The following is a 23,588-nucleotide window of genomic DNA, read 5'->3' as shown; positions in this document are numbered from 1 at the left end:
AAGACATTTGTAAGATTTTATTCATATTTCATACAATCTTTTGAATACGTGTTTTTTCAACAAAGCTGCTTCACAGGAGTGAAAACGAATGAACTGTATGGTACAAGCATCAAGGACAACTTTAAATTAATGAGCAACACACTGAGTTTGTTAGAGCAGTGTGTGTTGAACAGGGTTTGGGGGGGAGAGAGAGAGAGAGAGAGAGAGAGAGAGAGAGAGAGAGAGAGAGAGAGAGAGAGAGAGAGAGAGAGAGAGAGAGTTGTTCTGGATGTGAAGCTCGGTGGCCGTTCAGCAAACCGACGGCTCGTCGACGGCGGCGGCTCCTTCTGTTACGGCTTTGACGCATTTGGCCATCGTCTGGGAGGCCCGGCTGATCGAGTCTGGGCGAAGAAAGGGACGGGGGTATGAGAGGGTTACATTTCACTTCTATGTATTTCTACGTTTGTCCCGTTTGAAAGGAAACACGTACCTGTCATGTAGAAGTCCTTCGCCGTTAGCTGAGGTGGCACCAGAGGGGCTGCTGCGAGGTCCTGGCTCACCGCCTGCGAACAACCAATTGATGGATCGATTCAGTATTCTTTCCTCTGCATGACAGCGAGAGTGACTCTATGGATGTTTGTGCGTGTACCTGGGCAAGTTCGTTGGCCTGCTTGAAGTAGTTTGCCTCCTCTACGTCGTCGTAGCGGACCAGATTGGGAGAAACCTCGGCGAGTCTGGATCGGACCTCCTCCAGAGAGTCGTAGGGCAGCGTCACGCCGGCCAGCTGCAAACACGACAACGACGTCACATTCGATGTCCGCGCCTCGTGGCTACACGTGTACGTGCCCTGCGAGTGACTCCCTGCTTACTTCAGATACGGCCCTGATGATCTTCCAGTCCTCTCTGGCCATCCCCGGAGCGGTGACGGCCACCCGTGTGTGTTGGCTCCTGCCTTCAGTGTTGACGTACGTGGCGTTTTTCTCCGTGTATGCAGCACTGGGAAGGATGATGTCTGCCATTGTCGCCCCGACGTCACCATGATGACCTGGAGGATGGGGTTGAAGAAATGATCTTTTAATATGTTCACGCCCTCATGGTGACCATGGATCGTGTGTTTGCTTTGCGGTGCGTGTACCCTGGTAGATGATGAGGCTGTCTTTGGCCAGGTCGGCTCTGGTGATGCAGCCGGCGTCAGCTCCCAGCAGGAACAGCACTTTGGGAGGATTTGCCCGGATGGCGTCCACTCCGGCCTTGTAGCCCAGGTCCAACGCAGCCACCTGACTGGCCACTCTGCTCACACACACACACACACATAAAAGAATGAGCAGGAATCCTCTACTAATCTGCAGAAGAAATAAAGCTTAAAATGAGTCCACTCCTCTGAGGGTTGCCAAGTTGTACCTGTGCAGGACGTTGAGGACTTTCCACCCCTCTTCCACGCCACTGCTGGTTCTGGCGTTCTGAGCGATGGCGGAGACGGTGCTCAAAATGGCGGCTCCGTCTTCTCTCTGCAGAGCGCTGCTACCCACGACCACGACCGGACGCTTAGCGGTGGACAAGACCTGGAGGCAGAGGAGGGGAGAAGAACATTTCAAGTGAAAGTTGCCAGAAATTCATCGAAAAAAAAAAAAAAAAAAACTTTCATAAATCAGCATCAAAGCTCCCTCTGGACGTTCTCCGAGTCAGATTGCGTATGAGTCGGTTACCTGGCAGAAGGGGTGTGTGCCGTCCGCCAGCTCCTTCAGCACCGAAGTCTCCTCTCCCAGGTGGTCGTAGGAGAAACTCAGATCAACATTGTGACCCACCATGGCAACACGCAGCTCATTGTGGAGCCAACTGACAGAGCAGGAACAGAGAAAGACACATCGATTACATCACTTTGACTTTCCATCCAGTAAAAGCAAAGACCAGCGACAAACTGTTTCCCGGAGGAGAAATGAACCAATAAGAGCTTCACCTCTTGCGGATGCGGGCGTTAAACAGCGGGGCTTCGTAGCGCGGGTTGGTTCCCACGAGCAGCAGCAGGTCGCAGTCCTCGATGCCGACGATGCGAGAGTTCAACAGGTAGTTGGAGCGCAGGTCGGTGCTGCAGGGAGAGAAGGGAGTTGTCTGCTGCACGACTAGAGAGAGATTACGGGAACTCCACATACTTTTAACTCCGAACCACGAAGTCTTACCCGGCCCCCGACATGGGGAAGACCTCCTCGGTGCAGAGGTTTTCCGAGTCGAGTCTGTTGAGGAGGTCTTTGAGGGACACCAGAGCTTCGGCGTCGGCCAACCCTCCGGCGATGACCGCCACCTCACTGCCCTGCACGCTCTGCAGCTACACAGATGACAAAGATATCTCATACAGACTCAAATATGAACAACAAAAAAAAGGCATAAATATCACCCGTCTCCTGTCGACGAAAGGAACAAACAGGCAGATTCAATATAGAAGAAAACAACACTTACTGCTCCAGCAACACGAGAAAGAGCGTCCTCCCAGGTGGTCGGGGTCAGCTGACCGGAATCGTTCTTCACCATTGGTTGGGTCAACCTCTGTCTCTTCAAACCATCATATGCAAACCTGAGGAGACACATTTGTGGATTTCCTTTTTCCTTGACCAAGCTCCCAACAGGTCTGATGTTTCATATATATATATATATATATATATATATATATATATATATATATATATATATATATATATATATATATATATATATATATATATATATGTTTTTTGGCCATTCCTTTACCTGGTCTTGTCAGAGATCCATTCTTCGTTGACGTCTTCGTTCAGCCTGGGCATCACCCTCATCACCTCCCCTCCTCTTGTGCTCACCAGGATGTTACTGCCCACAGCATCCAGCACATCAATCGACTCGGTTTTCCTGCAAAGAGCAGCATAAGATGAAGTTAAAGAAACCAGGACGACTGGACTGAATGAACTGTAAACGTAAGAAACCGCAACTGTCCGATAGCATCAAATCCCGTCCTACCTGGTCTCCCATGGTCGTGCGGTGAAAGCGTAGGGTTTGGAGGTGAGCGCTCCGACGGGACAGACATCGATAACGTTGCCCGACAGCTCGGACATGAACATCTTCTCCACGTACGTCCCGATCTGCAGGTTGTTTCCTCTTCCCGTTGTTCCCAGGTCTTCAACACCTGCGATCTCACTGGCAAAACTGGGAAGAAAAAAAAACAGGAATCCATGAACGAATGTTAGAGGATCTCATATGACACCACTTAAAGGGACAGTAGCGGCCAATGTGCTTATCATACTATTCCTGGTGGATGTCTGTGATGCACTTACCGGACGCAGCGTGTGCACTGGATGCAGCGGGTCATGATGGTTTTGATGAGCGGCCCGATGTTCTTGTCCTCCACTGCTCTCTTCCCTTCTGTGAAACGACTGCGGTCTGAACCAAACTGCATGGACTGATCCTGAGAACGCAGCAGGCAGGTGTGTTAGCACAGAAGAAAATAGTAACCTAAACCAAGGTGTTAATGATAGAGATATATATATATATATATATATATATATATATATATATATATATATATATATATATATATATATGTCCACAGTTACCTGTAAGTCACACTCTCCTCCCTGGTCACAAATGGGACAGTCCAACGGGTGGTTGGCCAACAGGAACTCCATCACTCCCTCTCTGATGACACACAGAAACATGTTCATCAAGAAAGTTCATTCAAGAGTTTATGTTCTTAGTTTGAATCATATGTGAACATTTTAATGTGTACCTGGCCTTGCGTGTCTTCTCTGAGTTGGTGAGGATGTTCCAGCCCTTCATGACGGGCATGGCACAGGCTGCTACCGGCTGAGGAGCGCACACACACGTGAACATCAGTTAGACAGTACTGCAAGCATTCACAACTATTTCTGTGCAAAGAAGTCTAGTCTTATGTTTAACAGCCAAATGGCTACTAAAGTAATCTGCCTATTGACCAACCAGATGCACTTGGTTACCTTTGGAACTTTCTCAATCTCCACCAGACACATGCGGCAATTTCCCGCCACTGAGAGCCGCTCGTGGTAGCAGAACCTGGGGATCTGCATTCCTGCCTTCTCACAGGCCTGATGGGGAAAAGAAACAGTCCAGATGAAGCGGGAAATTCTTAAAAGATTGAATTTGCAAAGAAGAACCCAATATACAAAACAGACTCAGATCCATCTTTGTCTTTGTTTGTATGTTTCTTACCTGCAGAACAGTAGTACCAGGCGCCACCTCCAGTGGCTTCCCGTCTATAAACACCTCCACCATGTTGCTGGCAGCACGCACTGAAGTACGCACTGCAAGTGGAAACACAAAGGTCAAAATGTGTTTTAGATTAAATGGAACCTGACAAATAAAATCAATCTAATGATGTAGTCTGTTTTCCTAAAAGTGACACAATGTGTTTCTATACGAACACACAAAACGTACCAGTGTTGGAGGGAGCCAGGCTGCTCTTGGCAGCTCCGGCTAAAGCCCGGCCGACGTTTGGCAGTCGCAACATGACTCTGAGAGTGGAAACCAGAAAGAAAGCAGTCAACACATGGGGTAACTTTCTCCTGATATGAGTAATCGATTATTTATATTCTTGCAGATTCAATTTCTGTTGATCCACTAAAATAGACAACTGGTTTCAGTTCAAGTAGTAAGAGTGCGTTGAAGATGCCAGTGTCTGTTTGTTGATAAGTAAGAAAACATTGTTTTCTACATTCTTTTGGTCGTGCACTATTTAAAGAGGTTTTATGTTTCAACAAAATAACTATGTTTTAATTAAGAGGTTGTAAAATTCCCCAAAAGATTAGCAATATGCAAAATTAGAAAACCCAATCCTTCATCAGGGAAATAAATGATGTTATTAAATCTTATACTGCTCAGATTTCATGCAAGTTGTAGCTACAGGTTTAGAACTAATATATTTACTGTTAAATGTGATAATTATTCTGCTTTTCAATCCAAAATTTGTTGAATGTGATGTTATGTTTTCATATATTCTGGGTTGTAGTCTTGAATTTTAAGAAAAAATATATATAATCCTGCCCCAATTTCCAAAAATGTATATTGTGCCCTTTCAATTGAGTTCATATTTTTCAGACTGCTAGTCTCAAAAATGAATTTCAAGTTGAATCAGAGTCCAAACAGAAAACGTTAGCTAACCTAATAGCTGTCATTGTCAACAACAACACATGATGTTGTCACTAAAACATGTTGGAAACGTTTCAAGGAGATAATGCACAGAGACGTAAAGAAGACCTTTGGGAACATGTCACCATGACACTTGGCAGGCACCATTATATATACGATTTATCAGCAATGTGGACAGGACTCCTTGTCTCCAGGCTAACAGCGCTAGCTCAGAGTGCCACTCAAGGACACGGGCATTGCAGTGTTGTAAGAGGGTTACAGCGGGTAACGAGGTCAAACACATTCATGTCCTTTGGTTCTGCAATTAAATACCAAATAGAGGTCAACGTTCATGAGTGCATAAAGTTATTATGAGTCTTACCTTTCGCTATTTGGCCTTCTGGACCAGAACAGCGGTGATCTGAACTGTGCTACCAGTCAAATAGCTATGTCGTAGTTAGCGGAAGTAGCATGTTGTCCTACTTCCGCTCGGACTGAGGTCTAGAATTTCACAATAAAAGTAACATCTTCACGTTCTCAAAATATGTAGCTAACCATATCTAATCTTCTTAAATACAGTCTGTGTATCTAATATAGCATGCAGTAGAGAAACATGCTCTCTCACATTTTTGGACTGATACATAACTACATAATTAATTCATTAATTATTTATTTTCTCTCTTTCTTTCTTTCTTTCTTTCTTTCGTTCTTTCACTTCAATTATGGTTTATTAGTTCATACCATGTTTAGTCTTACATCACTGAACGAGATCCTCTTTTTTATATTTTATTTTGTACTGAAGGAGATCCTCTCATTTAGACTACATGTCCCATGGTGCACCGGTGGATACCGGAAGTATCTACGTGTTCATGTTAGCGACAGTTCAGGAAGCGTCTACAAACAGCTACATAAACGAGCAAGAGTTGGGGCTTTCTCCTCCTAAGGAGTACAGCAAACACAGGTGAATATAATTCAGAGTAAATAAGTTTAGGTGTTTAGATAAAACCACCAAGTTACCGTGTCGTTTACCAAGTATTTTACAAATTAAAGTGACCAGGCCTGCCCATCTTATTAAACTAGTTAGCAACAAGCTAACATTGTCTGCTAGCAAACACAGCGTCAACCAACACAACATTAATGTGTCGGTGCTTGTTCTGGGTACAAAAGATACTGCGCAGTACATAAACGGTGCATTTGTTTTATTAAGGATAGGACATATGTATAACGTTGAAGTTTTTAATGTAACTTAGATTATATGTAGCATATGTTTGCAATAGCACCCTCTGTTTCTGTGTTGTCATTATTATATTTGCTTTATTTTTTAAAGCAGTTTGTTCAGTGACAGCATGCAATAGGATATAGTCAACACATCTATATGATATATTATATAAATGTGTAATGCAATAGTATATTTTTGTAAACCTGTCTGTTTATGAGCATCATGTCAGCTCAGCAAGGTGGTATTATCTTTACTTTGTGTTTATTATTCATTTAGTAAAGTGCCTCATAGAGTGGCATTATAGAAGCTGTACTTTTTCCTATAAACCCTTAATCCTAATGCTCCTTATAGCCCTAATACACCAGACATAACATTTTATATGCTTTTAAGTTTGAATAAACTGCATGTAAAGCTTTACAATGTAATGCTACCTTGCTGTCCTTAATGATGAAATTACAGTTACTGTGGTTTCATATTTGTCACTGAGTCCATGACAACCCATCTGCTGTAAACTGGAAGCTTTACACAAGACTCAATATGAGAGTGATGCATCAGGTTATAAAATTGAGTGTTTTAACCACAAAAAGTTGCATAATAACCGTTTAGTTGTATTGGTTTATCTGCATTTGAACCTGCTGAAAGTGTTGAACCTCCTCAGGATGTGTGCAGCACGTCTTTCTTATCCTTCACCTTCCCTTCTCACGTCCCTCTTTTTTTCATGTGATACTCAGCACCATGTTGCCGACCACCGCACCAAACAGTAATGGCGCCCTCGGTTCTAGCGACACTGCCCGTCACACGGCGGGCTTCAAGCGCTACAAGTACCTGCGACGGCTGCTCCACTTCAGACAGATGGACTTTGACTTTGCCGTGTGGCAAATGCTTTACTTGTTCACGTCACCGCAGAGAGTCTACCGCAACTTCCACTACAGGAAACAGACCAAGGACCAGTGGGCCAGGGACGACCCGGCGTTCCTGCTCCTGCTCAGCATCTGGCTATGTGGTGGGTCTGCAATCTAGGAAGTGTTGGATCTGGATGTTGTCACTGTGCCATGACGACTAAACGCTCCCTCTATTCCTCTGCAGTGTCAACAATAGGCTTTGGTCTGGTGCTGGACATGGGAGTCGTGGAGACTCTGAAGCTGCTGCTGTGGGTGGTCATTGTTGACTGTATCGGAGTTGGTCTTCTCATATCAACCCTCATGTGGTGAGTAGGGGGTTTGCCTGGCAATTGAACTCTAAGATAGACCCCCGACTGCATCTGAAATATTATTTATTCTGTCTTGTTCAGGGTCATCAGCAACAAGTACCTGTTAAAACAACCCAGCAGAAACTTTGATGTGGAGTGGGGCTACGCATTTGATGTTCACCTCAATGCCTTCTACCCGCTTCTCGTCATCCTGCATTTCCTGCAGCTCTTCTTCATCAACCGTGAGTAGCTTGAGGCTTTTTGTGAGTTATCTCAGCGTGTCTGAGATTACATCATCCAATCCAAAGCATGACATGGGCTTTAATACGGTTAAATGTGTGTTTTACGTGTTAAATGAAGATTAACAAGTCTCAAGGCCACTATTCTACTTATTTTTGTTTGATTTTGCTCAATAGTTAACAATTTATAATATTTATGAAGACATAATAGTTAATCCAATTAAATGACACGTATGTACATAGAAAATTCTGTTTGCGTGTAAATTTGATAGACATTTTTTCTATTGCAAAATAGAAACAGCAACTGATGTGATGAATATTGACCCTTGTCACCACACTTACAGTTTGTTTTGTGTGTTTCAGATGTTGTGATAATAAACTCAGACTGGTTCGTGGGCTACTTTTTTGGGAACACTATGTGGCTGATCGCCATTAGTTATTATCTCTACATCACGTTCTTAGGTTACAACGGTAAGTCCCATTCATATTTAAATACAGATTGTATGGAATCTTCGCGAAAAAGTACCAATATTACACGGAAAAGACCGTTCAGATCGCGTCTGATTGATAACTTCTGGTTTTATTGTGTTCTGTCCTTAACAAGAACTTATTTGTTCAGACTTTTGTTTTGTTTCAGACCTTTTTTAAGCAAAATTACCAAAGCAAGTTGCAGCTTCTCTGTTGGGAGGGTTTACACTGTTGATTGAATGATTTGAAGACCTCAACTTGGGTTTTAGGAAGTTGTGATGGCCATTTCTTTTTATTCTCAGACATTTTATAGATACAAATTGATCAATTAATAGAGACAAGTATTTGGTGGATTAATTGATGATTATAAAACAGCACAATTTAAGTGTGCCTGTGATTTACTGCCTTTCATCATTGACATTACGGAAGCAGGAAGTTGGAGGACGTTAAAGAAAGAGGGATTGTTCATGTGGATGTTTGGTCTGGGAGGGTTAAGACATTTTATTGGTTGGAGTGTTTATTTCCATATAGGGTTAAAGCAGCAGTCACCATTTAACACACTGTTTCCCATAAAGGAGTAGGAATGTAGTATGTATTTCAGCGTGACTTTATAGATCTGTTATGTCGGCTCAAAGCGGAGGCTAAAGTACTCGTCTCGTGTTTTCCTCACAGCTCTCCCCTTCCTGAAGAACACCGTGGTGCTGCTCTACCCCTTCGCTTTGCTCGGACTCGTTTACGTCCTCTCCGTCTCTCTGGGCTGGAACTTCACTCAGGGCCTCTGCTGGTTTTACAAGTACAGAGTCCAGTAGGACCAGCTTGCCTCTGAAACTGGACACTAGTCGGCTCCAGGCCGACTCAAAAATCTGCTTCCAACTCACATCTAGGTGTCAAGAATCAATTTCCAGCTTCTGTTAGTTAACATCTGGTCGGAAGGACTCTCCGTGAACTGGGACGCTGGGCTGTTTGACGCTGAGCTGGTTGACTGTCGCTCGACTCTCAATCGACTCTGTTCATTTTCTGTTTGGCTCTTATGTTGAGCTCCGAAGTCGGTGAACAGTGATGTGTTTGGACTGTAGTTGCGGAAACGGGAGATACAGCTTTTATTGTGGTTCCTTTTGTATGATTTGTAAATATTCTGGCAGGTTGTAATATATACAAAGAGGACTGTTTCTGAAAAAAGACAAATTTGCTTTGTTTCTTTGACTTTTCTTAAAAAGACTGAACAATAATCCTGTTTATTGAAGAGATGAGGAGGAACATGGGATGGACACTTTTTTTTCCCCCTTTGTTTTTTCTTAAAGTGTACATTCCAAAGCACTTTCAATAAAAGGTTTTATTAACTTAGGTTGACTCCGTTTTACTTTCTGGAGGAAGAAATGCCTCAGAGAAGACATTGATGTTTATGTTACTGTGCTGATGTGGTGCAGCATCATAGCTTAAAAAAACCTTTTGTTAAAACATGAATGTAATAACCTTTTGTCATTAGATTTATGTTATGATCCTTTGTCTTTTTATTAACTGTATACAAAACATCAGCAATAATTTTCCATTACATGTTTTAAATTAATAAGTAAATGGTTGAGATTGTAAACACAGTAAGTATCATCTTATTTAATGTTTGAAGAAAGAACCAGTAATTCATACATAGTTTATAAGCAGTTGATTAACCAGAAGAATTCAAAGCTATTTAGAATATGAATAAACATATTTTGTCAAACTCTAGTTAAAGGCTGCAACAACCAATCAAAAAGCCAATTACACCATCAATAATGGATTAAAAAAACATCCCTGATATGAGACAATGTATCTCCATATAGTTCCTTAGAATACAATAGAGGCCGTCACCAACAAGAGAAGTAAAAATATTGGAGACGACCATTCCAACAATATAATGAATGAGTCAACAGGCGGTCCCCGTCTAATGAATAAACGTTTTAAGAAAACATCAAATAAACAAATGCAGTCTTCAGCTCCTTTTATTGTTTTTGTGCCCCTGCATAGAACAAGTAGCAGACGTCATGCTACTTCAGTGCGTTCATCAACAGTTGTTTGAACTTCTCCTGGTCGATGCTCTTCATGATGAAGACCTTGTGCTTCTTCTTGAGCAGGTCCATGTAGTCCAGGACCATCATGCCTCGGGCGTGGGCTCCCTCCAACTCCACTGTCACTGCAACCTGGAGGAGGAAGACAAGACGGTTGACTGAAAACGTCTTTGTTTCTGCAGAAACTGAACCTGTGGGTGCCAGCGGGTGCTTTAACCTCAACACTCTCCGTCACCAGAGTGTCATCAATGGCTGCAGCCACAGCGTAGGAGTCACAGCTGTTGAACCCGGGTCCGGACACCAGCTCCTTTTGGAACCGCTCAGTCTGGACCATCTGAGGTGACGACAAAACAGGCGACGAACAAAGTGACATTTTGCTCTGAACGCTCTGTCAGTGAGTTTTAAATGAAACAACCGCCGAACCTTTCTGGTGTAACTGTAGATCTTCTCCATGAAGCGAGCCTTCTCTGTGTCCTGGGCCAGCCAAGCGTCGCAGAAAGACTTGAGGGAGACAGAAAGTGAGTCAAGCACATCGTCTTTTTGCTTCCACAACCAGGATGTCACTCAACTATGTGGTTCGTTGTGGTAATTACACACCCAGGGCAGGATGTTCTTGCAAGTGAACTCCCAGGTGGCGATGTAGGTGGGGCAGGTGTAGCGGTCCAGCACGATGAAGGCCGCCTCGGGGTCAGCCACGAAGTTAAACTCTCCACACACAGTGATGTTACCCCTGGCTGAACACACATCTCCCATCATTTCCAGCATCTGAAGTTAAATACGAACAGTTGATGTTAACACCAGAGGACCTACATTCAGTGTTTCCTCCCATGATGTAGAGCGCCTTCAGGTTCTTGCAGAAGGACGGGTTCAGTTGTGCAGCGACGGCCAGGTTAGTGAGGGGCGCCATGGCAACCAGAGTCACCTGCAAGCAGTATAAAGGGAAAGGAAAACATATGTCATGTACCAGCTGCTGTAGTCAGTACGGGATTGGTGCATTATTTCACCATCTTCCTGTTTATGGATCCCATTATGTGAATATGAATGTTTAATATCAGCCTTTACAACAACAATCTATATTTGGGTTTAATATTCTAAGAAGGAGTGTTGTCTTTTAGACTGGTGAAAAAGAAAACTTCCAAAATACATATTTAGGTGTTTACATTTCTACTTTGTCTATTTGTGTCTGATTTCTCCTAAATTTACCAAAGGTTAGACATAGAATTTCAGAAAACTTGTAATACAAAATATAATAAGTTCATAAATAATACACAATATATATATATATATATAAAACAATATGTGTGCTCAGAGGTGTCAAAAGTATTCACATTCATTACTCAAGTGGAAGTATAGATACTAGGGTTTAAAAATACTTCTGTAAAAGTTGAAGTATCAACTCAAGCTTTTTACTTAAGTAAAAGTGTAAAAGTACTGGTTTCAAAACTACTTAAAAGTATAAAAGTAAAAGTATTTTTTTCCCCATTATGGACAAACTCTTAAGCCGTGTCTCAGGGGCCTATAGTGCACTACCCCAACTCCCCCCAAAACAATATTTTTTCTAAAGGCCATAATGACTATAATGTTTTAAATGTTTTGTTGAAAAATGTGGCATGCACTAGGCTCCCCGTTTCAGCTGCATATATGCCCATTGAAAATGATCACATTTTATTACAATGCAAATACATTAACCTCTTAGCTTTCCTGTCAAATTTGACGAAAAACGCCTATCCAGGTATACCCAAAGTAAATTGCAAGCTGTACTTGAACTATTTGGAGTAAATGCATGGTCTTGGTCTCTTTTGAAAGGTAACAATCTGAAGCTTTTTTCCCTCAATAGTCAGAATCACTTTAAGTGCTGCTGACACTGAGTTGTATGAGTTTGAACACACTAAAGTATAAGGTATATATTTCTGCCTGAACATTTCTTTGTAAATAGATGCCTGTAGATGACTATAAATGGGACTTATGGGCTGGAAAACACAATGGGACCATAGCCTGAAGCGTTTTCTAGTCTAAGTAAAAAGCAGATAACAATATCACAGAAAATGAATATTTTACACATGTTTTTCTAATGAAATGTCTAGGCATTTTTCCATTTTGAGACTGAAAATATTCACGATGTATATACTATATACCTATTAAAAAGGCTTATAGTCTTGCAAACTTATAGAGGTACTATTCATATTTACTACCAGTATTGCTGATACAGAGAAAATGAAGTATAAATACATTTTCATGCTTGATACCGAGTTTGTAGCTGTGCCCTTATGCAAACTTGCTTTTTCTAAAAACAAAATGTTATTCTTTCATATCTTCCAGCTGATATGAAATGATGCAATGCCAGTTGGTGGATATTTATGGATGTAATCACGTGTTTTGGACTAAAGCTTTTATGGGATTTTGTTTTATTGGACCATTACGACATAACAACGGCGTTGTTGTTGGCATGTTATGGATTTATGAATCAATATGCGGCGTCATCGGTGAGTTGGCTGGATTTTGCTGTCATTTGTTTGTTGTTGTCTGACCAAAGTCTTGTTTGTAGCTGCTGTGGTGGCCTGATCTTGAAACGGATTACACAGCTGGAATCACAAGAATCGTAGGTTTTCAGAAACATATGGCACTCGGACCAAACTCATACCGAACTATAAATAGAACTATAAATAGGGGGTACAGTGAAACTAGAATGTCTAGTAAAGGACACCCGTGGGACGGCAGAACGTTAAGTACCATATGTGTACTACTGAGCATTGACATGCGTTTCATGGAGCGGAAGACATGATAACTAGTTGCCTTTAAAACAAATCAAAATGAAATAGTAACAAGGCTATTTTTAAAATGTAGGGAGTAGAAAGTACAGATATTTGCGTGAAAATGTAAGGAGTAGAAGTAAAAAGTCATCTGAAAAATAAATACTCCAGTAAAGTATAGATACCCAAAATGTCTACTTAAGTAAAGTAACGAAGTATTAGTACTTTGTTACTTGACTCCTCTGTGCGTGCTGCATTGACACAACATTAACATAGTTCTCCACCATCTCCCCACCTCTCCAGGGTTTTCATTGACGATCTTAATTATGGCCTTTGCAGCTCTTCTCTTCTGCAGCAGCTCCAGGCCCGGGGCGTCTGGATCTGGGGCGTCGCCCAGCCCGTCCTTCCCGTAGAAATCTCCAGCGTCGATTTTACGGCCCAGCACTGGCCCTGGACAGCCGCGGTACACCGGGATCTGAGGAGGGTGACATGTTTAACACGCGGCGAAGCCATCCTAACATCATATGGCTCTGTGAGGCGGCACATTCTTACATCCAGCCTGTTGCAGACTTTTAGGACACGCAGTGTGTTCTTGCAGGCATTGTCCAGCGATGTGTTACCGTGGCTACAGGTGATCCCCAGGATCTCCACGTTGGGGGCTGCGAGGGCCATCATGATGGCCTGAGCATCATCCACCCCTGTGTCCACGTCAAGGATCAGCTTCTTCATCATCTTATCTTAAAGAAATGGAAGAAGGACAAGGAGGACGTGGTGGTTGTCCTCAGCACTCTCAACAAAGCCTTGTTTTTGTAGTGGATATACCTGTATATGTATATATATACACTGTTTGAGCGTCACACCAAGTCAGACAGTAGACGCACCCACAGCTGCAACCATTGTGCTCTCACCAGCTGTGCACATTGCTGGTAAAAACAATCTTGATCCTCTTCATTAATTACTTCATAAATAGGGTAAGAAACCATTGAGTGCAGAGAACAAAGAGATTAACTTACCAGTCTGAAAGGTTTCTGCAACAAGTGTGTTCCTTTTCTAAAGTTGGCTGTGGAAGGAGACGTCTCGCTGCTGAACTCGAAGAAGAACAAATGACATGCATCTGGGCTGGGCCACTGCAGGCATAGGTTGGCCAGCATTGAGAAAATCAAGTTTAAGGGACGTAACATGATCTGTTGGCAACAGTGTTTAGTCTCCTCCTCCTAAAGTATTTGTCAGCAGGTGGTTGGACTTAGGACCCAAACGCCGCCGACGATGTAAAGTTATTTATTAAGCAATCAAAAAACAGGATCAAAAAGGCTGTGGCACACCAGGTGGACGGACGCGGTCCTCGGGTCAAGAAGCCCGGGCGCTGCGCTCAAGAGAGCCAGGGGGTGGCGGTGCCTCCGGGAAACGGAATCCAGTGGGAGGCTGCTGGGGCTCTGGACAGCGGGACGGGGACTCCGGAGACTGCTGGGGTTCCGGGTTGCTGGGCTCCGGGGATTCCGGAGGCTGCGTCCCCTCCGGAAGCTGTGTTGCTTCTGGGGAGCTGGGTGTTCGGGGGTACCGGGGGCTGTGTCCCTTGGGAGGAACTGGACTCGGAACCGGATAGGGGAACTGGACTCGGAACTTGAAGGGGCACAGGACTCGGAGCTAGACGGGGAACAGGACTCGGAGCTAGACTGGGGACCGGGCTCGGGGGAACCGGGCTCGGGAACAGGTCGCGGCGCCGGCGGGGGACCTTGTGTCGGCTGCGGCTGAGAGGCGGCAGCAGGGACAGGGGACGGACGGGGCGCCGACAGGACACGGGGAGCTGGGGTGGGCAGGGGTGCCGACAGGACACAGGGAGCTGAGGGGAGCTGGGGTGGGCCTGGGTGCCGACAGGACACTGGGAGCTGGAATCGGCTTGGGCGCCGACAGGACACTGGGAGCTGGGGTCGACTGCGGCCTGGAGGCGGCAGCCGGAACTGGGTGGAAGTGAGGCGGAAGCTGGGACTGGCAGCGGCACCGAGGCGGAAGCCGGGACTTGCAGCGTCACCAAGGCGGAAGCCGGGACTGCCGGAGTGTTAATGGAGAGCCGACTGCAGGAGTCGCCCGGGCGACCGACAAGACACGGGGGGCCGGGATTGGCCGGATCGCCAACGAGGAACCGAGATCGGCCGGACTGCCAACGTGGAGCCGGGATCGGCCGGACCGCCGGCTGGAGACAGGAAGTAGAGGTTGACTGCAGCGTTGGGGCAGCAACTAGAACCGGGATGGACTGCTGCACGGAGGCGGCAGCAGGAACCAGATGACAACGTGGGCCGAACGTTCAGGCCGCCGACTCAGGGACTGGGAAGGCGGGAACCCTGTCCCAGAGGCTACAGGAACCACCATAAGCCTGGCGTGGCTCAAAACATGAGTCTCGTTCTAGGCCCAAATAGTGGTCATAGTGTCCCAGGCTACTGCCATCAGGCCCACAGAAAAACAGGCGGACCGGGGTCTCACCCGCTGAGCTTGATTTGGCAGGATTATCCTGTCGTGAGCCCGGTTCTAAGTCCATATAGTGGTTGTGGCGTCCCTTCTGAAGGCTGCGGGGACCACCATAAGCCAGGCAGGATCCAGCGAAAGGATTAGCAAATCGGTCGAAGGCTGGGTCCATGTTGGTCAGATTGTTCTGTCAGGAGGTGGTTGGAGTTAGGACCCAAACGCCGACGACGATGTAAAGTTTTTTATTAAGCGACCAAAAAACAGGATCAAAAAGGGTCAAAAGGGCTGTGGCACAAACGGGTAACATATGAGCTAACACACAGTACAATCAGACACTGGGGCAGAAGACATACAGGGTTTAAATACAAGGGGAGGGTCAAGTTAGTGAGGTACAGGTGGAAACAATGAGGGCAGGACTTCACAATCAAACAGGGGAAAGGCACACGAGGAGGGAGGTGTCTGGAACGCGGATCGGCGAACGGAATATACAATCAGGGACAAGGCAGACAACAGGAAGCGCGGGGACACTTCTTTGCTTCACGGAGACCTTGCTCAGTGGATCGATACCGGACTCCGCGCTCCAGCTGGCTGGCTTCCAGCTGTTCAGAGAGGACCGCGACACGGAGCTCTCCGGCAAGACGAAGGGTGGAGGAATCTGTTTCTACTCCAACAACGGCTGGTGTAACGACGTAACAGTGAGTCTACGGTACTGTTCGCTGGACCTGGAATCCCTCATCATCCACTGCAAACCTTTCCACTCCCCACGTGAGTTTGCTTCATTCATCCTGGTCGGTGTTTACATGGCGCCGCAGGCCAACGCGCAGGATGCACAGCGGACACTCGCCGAGCAGATATGGTGTGTGGAGCGGACATACCCGGACTCTTTAGTTATTGTCCTTGGGGGCTTTAACAAAGGTAAACTCAGCCATGAACTCCCTAAATACAGACAGTTTATTAAATGCCCTACTAGAGAGAAGAGCATTCTGGACCACTGCTACACCACAAAAAAGAGAACCCCCGCAAAGCAGCGGGCCCGGACTCTGTCTCCCACTCCACCCTGAAGCACTGTGCTGTTCAGCTGTCTCCGGTGTTCACTGAGATCTTCAACACCTCCCTGGAGACATGCCACGTACCAGCCTGCTTCAAGGCCTCCACCATCATCCCCTTCCCCAAGAAACCCAGGATCACAGGACTCAATGACTACAGGCCCGTCGCTCTGACCTCTGTGGTCATGAAGTCCTTTGAGCGCCTGGTCCTGTCCCACCTCAAAACCCTGACTGACCCACTCCTGGACCCCCTGCAGTTCGCCTACAGGGCCAACAGGTCTGTAGACGATGCTGTCAATCTGGCTCTCCACTACATCCTCCAGCATCTGGACTCCCCAGGAACCGACGTCAGGATCCTGTTTGTGGACTTCAGCTCTGCCTTCAACACCATCATCCCATCTCTGCTGCAGGACAAGTTCTCCCAGCTACACGTGCCCGACTCCACCTGCAGGTGCATCACAGACTTCCTGACTGACAGGAAGCAGCACGTTGCTGGGGAAGCACATCTCAGGCTCTCGGACCATCAGCACCGGTTCCCCCCCAAGGCTGCGTTCTTTCCCCTCTGCTCTTCTCCCTGTACACCAACAGCTGCACCTCCAGTCACCAGACCGTCAAGCTCCTGAAGTTCGCGGATGACACCACCCTCATTGGACTCATCTCTGGTGGGGACGAGTCCGCCTACAGGTGGGAGACTGACCACCTGGAGACCTGGTGCAGCCAGAACAACCTGGAGCTCAACGCTCTGAAGACAGTGGAGATGGTTGTGGATTTCAGAAAGAATGCAGCCCCACCGCCCCTCTCATCCTGTGACTCCCCCGTCGACGCTGTGGAGTCCGTCCGCTTCCTGGGCTCCATCATTTCCCAGGACCTCAAGTGGGAGCTGAACATCAGCTCCATCACAAAGAAGACCCAGCAGAGGATGTTCTTCCTGAGGCAGCTAAGGAAATTCAACCTGCCAAAGAAAATAATGGTGCAATTCTACACTGCCATCGTTGAGTCCATCCTCTGCTCCTCCATCTCCGTCTGGCATGCTGCAGCCACTGCCAAGGACAAGGCCAGGCTGCAGCGCATCATTTGCTCTGCTGCGAGGGTGATTGGCTGCAATTTGCCGTCCCTCCAGGACTTGTTCGCTTCCAGGTCTCTGAAGCGAGCTAGAAAGATCGTAGCTGACCCCTCTCACCCTGGACACAACCTGTTTGAGTCCCTTCCTTCTGGCAGGAGGTTGAGGTCCATCAGGACCAAGACCTCACGCCACACCAACAGTTTTTTCCCGTCAGCAGTCAGGCTCATCAACAGAGCCCGGGTCCCCCACTGACTGATTCTGTCACCCCCAGAACAATTTTTCAGATTATTTTTCTTTGTTTTATTTCTTCTTACAGGTCACTCCACTGCACACTTCATATTTACACTCTCATGCCACTTAACATACACTTTTTAACTTAAACACACATGTCACTTTAAAATACACTTACATTAACGTTATCTGTTTGTCTGAGCACTTTATCTTATACTTGAATTAAAGATCATTGCACTGTTGTTTTCGTTGACTGTTGATTGTTGTTTGTCTCGTCTAATGTATGCACCTTACGCCTAGCAAAATTCCTCATTTGTGTAAACATTCCTGGCAATAAACGGTTTCTGATACTGATTCAGTGGACACGAGAGACACGGACTACAAAATAAAACCCAACCCAGCACCCTGACCGTATTGTCTTATTTTACTCAGTAGTTGTTTATTCATACATTAATTAGGTTATTGTGCATTTTCCATTTCTCTGAGGACACTTGTGTCTCATGTTTCAGTGGGTAAAATCTTGAAGCCAGACAACTAAGCAAACTATTAGATTTCCTTTCTTCTTCAACACTGCTCTGCAAAATCACACATTTAAGCAAAAATAAAGACAGAGAGGGAATTTCCTGTTTCGCATCTGAAGGCAATGTTTTATTTGCGACCAGGCAGGGACTTGGTGCTTCTATAGTGAATCCAAGAAGAAGAAAAGAATGACACCGATGCTTCAGCCATGTTTATAAAAAAGGAAAGGAATGAAATACTCGAGTTAAAGGTGCAACAACCAATCAAAAAGCCAATTACACCATCAATAATGGATAGAAAAAAACATCTCTGATATGAGACAATGTATCTCCATGAATGTCCTTAGAATACAATAGAGGCCGTCACCAACAAGAGAAGTAAAAATATTGGAGACGACCTTCATTCCAAGTCGTCCATCACAACAATATAATGAATGAGTCAACAGGCGGTCCCCGTCTAATGAATACAAACGTTATAAGAAAATATCAACTAAACAAATCCTTTTATTGTTTTTGTGCCCCTGCATAGAACAAGTAGCAGACGTCATGCTACTTCAGTGCGTTCATCAACAGTTGTTTGAACTTCTCCTGGTCGATGCTCTTCATGATGAAGACCTTGTGCTTCTTCTTGAGCAGGTCCATGTAGTCCAGGACCATCATGCCTCGGGCGTGGGCTCCCTCCAACTCCACTGTCACTGCAACCTGGAGGAGGAAGACAAGACGGTTGACTGAAAACGTCTTTGTTTCTGCAGAAACTGAACCTGTGGGTGCCAGCGGGTGCTTTAACCTCAACACTCTCCGTCACCAGAGTGTCATCGATGGCTGCAGCCACAGCGTAGGTGTCACAGCTGTTGAACCCGGGTCCGGACACCAGCTCCTTTTGGAACCGCTCAGTCTGGACCATCTGAGGTGACGACAAAACAGGCGACGTACAAAGTGACATTTTGCTCTGAACGCTCTGTCAGTGAGTTTTAAATGAAACAACCGCCGCACCTTTCTGGTGTAACTGTAGATCTTCTCCATGAAGCGAGCCTTCTCTGTGTCCTGGGCCAGCCAAGTGTCGCAGAAAGACTTGAGGGAGACAGAAAGTGAGTCAAGCACATTGTCTTTTGGCTTCCACAACCAGGATGTCACTCATCTATGTGGTTCGTTGTGGTAATTACACACCCAGGGCAGGATGTTCTTGCAAGTGAACTCCCAGGTGGCGATGTAGGTGGGGCAGGTGTAGCGGTCCAGCACGATGAAGGCCGCCTCGGGGTCAGCCACGAAGTTAAACTCTCCACACACAGTGATGTTACCCCTGGCTGAACACACATCTCCCATCATTTCCAGCATCTGAAGTTAAATACGAACAGTTGATGTTAACACCAGAGGACCTACATTCAGAGTTTCCTCCCATGATGTAGAGCGCCTTCAGGTTCTTGCAGAAGGACGGGTTCAGTTGTGCAGCGACGGCCAGGTTAGTGAGGGGCGCCGTGGCAACCAGAGTCACCTGCAAGCAGTATAAAGGGAAAGGAAAACATGTGTCATGTACCAGCTGCTGTGGGATTGGTGCATTATTTCACCTTCTTCCTGTTTATGGATCCCATTATGTGAATATGAATGTTTAATATCAGCCTTTACAACAACAATCTATATTTGGGTTTAATATTCTAAGAGGGAGTGTTGTCTTTTGAAAAGGAAACTTACAAAATACATATTTAGGTGTTTACATTCCTACTTTGTCTATTTGTGTCTGATTTCTCCTAAATTTACCAAAAGTTTGACATAGAATTTCAGAAAACTTGTAATACAAAATATAATAAGTTCATAAGTAACACACACTATATATATCAGACCTGCAAACTTGTCACCTTTCGCCAAAAATCGCCGTTTTGAAATCAAAATATGTCATCCACGTGAATCGTGTAGATCTGAAGAGTTTTTGGCAGCGTGTGACGTCAGCCAGGAGAGCGGCGAGTCAGCGGCACTGCAGTTCTACCTACCGACACCTCACTACATAGAAGGAGAGGACAAGTGGAGATTTTATCCAACTTGTATTTTAATTAAAAAACAGTGGCCGAAATGAGTTTCCTCAGTAGGGTGGCCGGGCTCCTGTTTATATTTAACGGTTAAGATCTACGTGTAGGAAAAAGTGTATCCTCCAGTTAATCAGAATCTATATAGTTATGCGGTTATAGTCGCTGTCACACAGAGAGAGGTGTGCATGTTCAGGTTTACCTGGTGGAAACATTATTCCAGTGTCCGAGACTAACAGTGACATCTCCTCAAAGTAAAGTGGTATAACAGTATGACATAATATGGTCAAATAAAAATAAAAAGGCTGGTACATTATACATATTATGGCATATAAGTGTAATATTATGAAGTGAAATGCAGTAGTAGCAAAACAATATTCAGTATAGTATAGCAGTATTGCATATTGTAAGTATTACGTCTACAACATACATTATATATATATATATATATATATATATATATATATATATATATATATATATATATATATATATATATATATACACACACACATACACACTACTGTTCAAAAGTTTTGGGTCACTTAGAAATGTCCTTATTTTTTAAAGAAAAGCACTGTTAAATTAATCAGAAATACACTATACATTGTTAATGTGGTAAATGACTATTCTAGGTGGAAACGTCTGGTTTTTAATGAAATATCTACATAGGTGTATAGAGGCCCATTTCCAGCAACTATCACTCAGTGTTCTAATGGAACATTGTGTTTGCTCATCGCATAGAAGACTAATGGAGGATTAGAAAACCCTTGAGCAGTTATGTTAGCACAGCTTAAAACAGTTATGCTGGTAAGAGAAGCTTTACAACTGGCCTTCCTTTGAGCTAGTTGAGTATCTGGAGAATCACATTTGTGGGTTTGATTATATCTCAAAAAAAAAATGGCCAGAAAAAGAGAACTTTCATGTGAAACTCGCCAGTCTGTTCTTGTTCTTAGAAATTAAGGCTACCCCCCCCCTGCTGGTGTCACCTTTTTCACCCCTCATGAGTTTGCAGGCCTGATATATAAATAACACACACTATATATAATAAAACAATATATACGTGCTGTATTGACACAACAGTCACATATTTCTCCACCATCTCCCCACCTCTCCAGGGTTTTGGTTGACAATCTTAATTATGGCCTTTGCAGCTCTTCTCTTCTGCAGCAGCTCCAGGCCCGGGGCGTCTGGATCTGGGGCGTCGCCCAGCCCGTCCTTCCCATGGAAATCTCCAGAGTTGAGCTTACGGCCCAGCACTGGCTCTGAACAGCCGCGGTACACTGGGATCTGAGAAGGGTGATGGGTTTAACACGCGGCGAAGCCATCCTAACGTCATATGGCTCTGTGAGGCGGCACATTCTTACATCCAGCCTGTTGCAGGTTTTTAGGACACGCAGTGTGTTCTTGCAGACGTTGTCCAGCGTTGCGTTACCGTGGCTGCAGGTGATCGCCAGGATCTCCACGTTGGGGGCTGCGAGGGCCATCATGATGGCCTGAGCATCATCCACCCCTGTGTCCACATCGAGGATCAGCTTCTTCTTCTTCATCTTATAGGAATGGAAGGAGGACAAGGAGGACGTGGTGGTTTTCTTAAGCAATCTGAACAAACAGCTTTGTTTTTGTAGTGTATACATACCTGTATATGTACACACACACACTGTGTGAGTGTCAGACAGTAAACACACCCACACAGCTGCAACCATTGTGCTACAGACGCACTGTTAACGTCCCTCCAGCTGTGCACATTGCTGGTAAAAACAATCCTGATCCTCTTCATTAATGACTTCATAAATAGGGTAACAAACCATTGAGTGCAGAGAACAAAGAGATGAACTTACCGGTCTGAAAGGTTTCAGCAACAAGTGTGTTCCTTTTCTAAAGCCGGCTGTGGAGGGAGACGTCTCGCTGCTGCTCTTTGTTTCTTATAGAGCAAAAGAAGAAAAAAAGTTGGCAGGTTATGTAACTCTCAAAAAGAACAGGACACCACATGACATGCATCTGGGCTGGGCCGCTGCAGGCATAGGTTGGAAAATCAAGTTTAACGTATGATCTGATGGGAGTCGTACAACAGTGTTTAGTCCCCTCCTCCTCAAATATTTGTCAGGAGGTGATTGGAGTTCGCACCCAAACACCGCCGACGAAGTAAAGGGATTTATTAAGCAATCAAAAAACAGGATCAAAAGGGTTAAAAGGGCTGTGGCACAAACAGGTAACATACGGGCTAACACACAGTACGATCAGACACTGGGGCAGAAGACAAACAGGGTTTAAATACAAGGGGAGAGTGAAGGTAATGAAGCACAGGTGGAAACAACTACAAACTAACAAAGTTGAGTGATCTTTTAATGGAACTAGAGTCAGCCAAAGCTGAAGGAGACCTACCCGGCCTCTCTTTCCTCGATACAGCGAGAGGCGTCAACCCAATTGTACAGAAGCTCCCCTTCGGTCTGCAGGAAAAGTGGGCGTCAGTTGGGGCATCCGACAAGCAGCAATATCACTTCTCATAGCCCCCCTTTGCCTGCTTTGTAAACTTTGTTAGCCATGAAGCTAGTGTCAAAAATAACCCAAGTTTCAACTTTGTCTCTCACTCAGACATGTCTCCCAGGACAGAAAAAAACAGCTTGGAAGCCAAACAGACAGCGAGAAGTCTCTGTTCACAAAACAGAGATATTTCCAAAAGCCATCTCTGATCCTAGGGAGCCCTCAACGAAATTCGATGACTGTGACAAACTGTGTCCAATCCATAAAAAACCTCACCCTATACGCAAATGCCGTGCATTCAGAGAAAAGCCCATCGGAGACCGTAAGACATTCATAAAAGAAAATAACGTCTGTTTCAAATGCTGTGCTTCATCATCACACATTGCAAGGAACTGCACATTTAATGTTCGATGTTATGAATGTAAAAGTGAAAAACACCACACAGCGCTTCACCCTGGACCTGCACCCTGGCTTGAAGGCACAGACTCGGCTCCAGAGCATGGCGGGGAGGAGGATAGCTCTCCACAACCCCATGTCACCACCAACTGTACAGATGTCTGTGGCGGAGACGTGAAGGACCGATCCTGCTCTAAAGTATCCCTCGTGAAAGTGTATCCTGCCGGCCACGCTGACAAAGCAGTGAAGATGTATGTGATTCTGGACGAACAGAGCAACAGATCACTAGTTCGTTCACATTTCTTCAAAGTATTCAATGACCAAAGTCCAAGTGCTCCTTACTCATTGAAAACATGTGCTGG

General features: G+C 45.1%; 4 protein-coding genes across 5 annotated transcripts; 1 reads left to right on the top strand and 3 right to left on the bottom strand.

The window, feature by feature from the left end:
- Positions 1-243: 243 nt before the first annotated feature.
- On the bottom strand, positions 244-5,557 carry LOC306752699 (NADH-ubiquinone oxidoreductase 75 kDa subunit, mitochondrial-like). Its single transcript, XM_079236493.1, has 19 exons — positions 5,486-5,557; positions 4,414-4,490; positions 4,189-4,280; positions 3,957-4,064; positions 3,731-3,807; positions 3,558-3,639; positions 3,279-3,409; positions 2,965-3,150; positions 2,722-2,856; positions 2,434-2,548; positions 2,157-2,302; positions 1,937-2,065; positions 1,686-1,815; positions 1,381-1,541; positions 1,115-1,269; positions 849-1,024; positions 629-763; positions 470-542; positions 244-380 (listed from the first exon to the last, which is right to left on the bottom strand). Exons 2-19 carry the CDS (start codon positions 4,484-4,486, stop codon positions 289-291), a joined length of 2,196 nt encoding a protein of 731 aa, XP_079092619.1. The 5' UTR covers positions 4,487-4,490; positions 5,486-5,557; the 3' UTR covers positions 244-288.
- Positions 5,558-7,057: 1,500 nt separating this feature from the next.
- unc50 (unc-50 homolog (C. elegans)) lies at positions 7,058-9,035 on the top strand (the record flags this gene model as incomplete). The annotated part of the gene is made up of 5 exons (XM_079236573.1): positions 7,058-7,325; positions 7,409-7,529; positions 7,614-7,753; positions 8,114-8,221; positions 8,891-9,035. 5 exons carry the CDS (start codon positions 7,058-7,060, stop codon positions 9,025-9,027), a joined length of 774 nt encoding a protein of 257 aa, XP_079092699.1. The 3' UTR covers positions 9,028-9,035.
- Positions 9,036-9,881: 846 nt separating this feature from the next.
- Positions 9,882-13,742, bottom strand: LOC306752767 (nucleoside hydrolase-like; the record flags this gene model as incomplete). Its single annotated transcript, XM_079236572.1, has 7 exons — positions 9,882-10,392; positions 10,478-10,594; positions 10,684-10,761; positions 10,858-10,994; positions 11,071-11,182; positions 13,306-13,485; positions 13,563-13,742. 7 exons carry the CDS (start codon positions 13,740-13,742, stop codon positions 10,240-10,242), a joined length of 957 nt encoding a protein of 318 aa, XP_079092698.1. The 3' UTR covers positions 9,882-10,239.
- Positions 13,743-18,413: 4,671 nt separating this feature from the next.
- LOC306752756 (inosine-uridine preferring nucleoside hydrolase-like) lies at positions 18,414-22,753 on the bottom strand. 2 transcript variants are annotated; one of them, XM_079236558.1, is made up of 9 exons: positions 22,732-22,753; positions 22,188-22,270; positions 21,714-21,896; positions 21,457-21,636; positions 19,709-19,820; positions 19,496-19,632; positions 19,322-19,399; positions 19,116-19,232; positions 18,414-19,030 (listed from the first exon to the last, which is right to left on the bottom strand). In XM_079236558.1, exons 3-9 carry the CDS (start codon positions 21,894-21,896, stop codon positions 18,878-18,880), a joined length of 960 nt encoding a protein of 319 aa, XP_079092684.1. In that variant the 5' UTR covers positions 22,188-22,270; positions 22,732-22,753; the 3' UTR covers positions 18,414-18,877. The 2 variants fall into 2 exon arrangements, with proteins under 2 accessions (XP_079092684.1, XP_079092683.1); XM_079236557.1 differs by lacking the exons at positions 22,188-22,270; positions 22,732-22,753 and adding an exon at positions 21,986-22,089.
- Positions 22,754-23,588: the final 835 nt, after the last annotated feature.

The sequence above is a fragment of the Taurulus bubalis genome (assembly GCF_910589615.1).
Source record: "Taurulus bubalis genome assembly, chromosome: 21".
Taxonomy (NCBI): domain Eukaryota; kingdom Metazoa; phylum Chordata; class Actinopteri; order Perciformes; family Cottidae; genus Taurulus; species Taurulus bubalis.
This window is presented reverse-complemented; position numbering and strand designations above follow the sequence as displayed.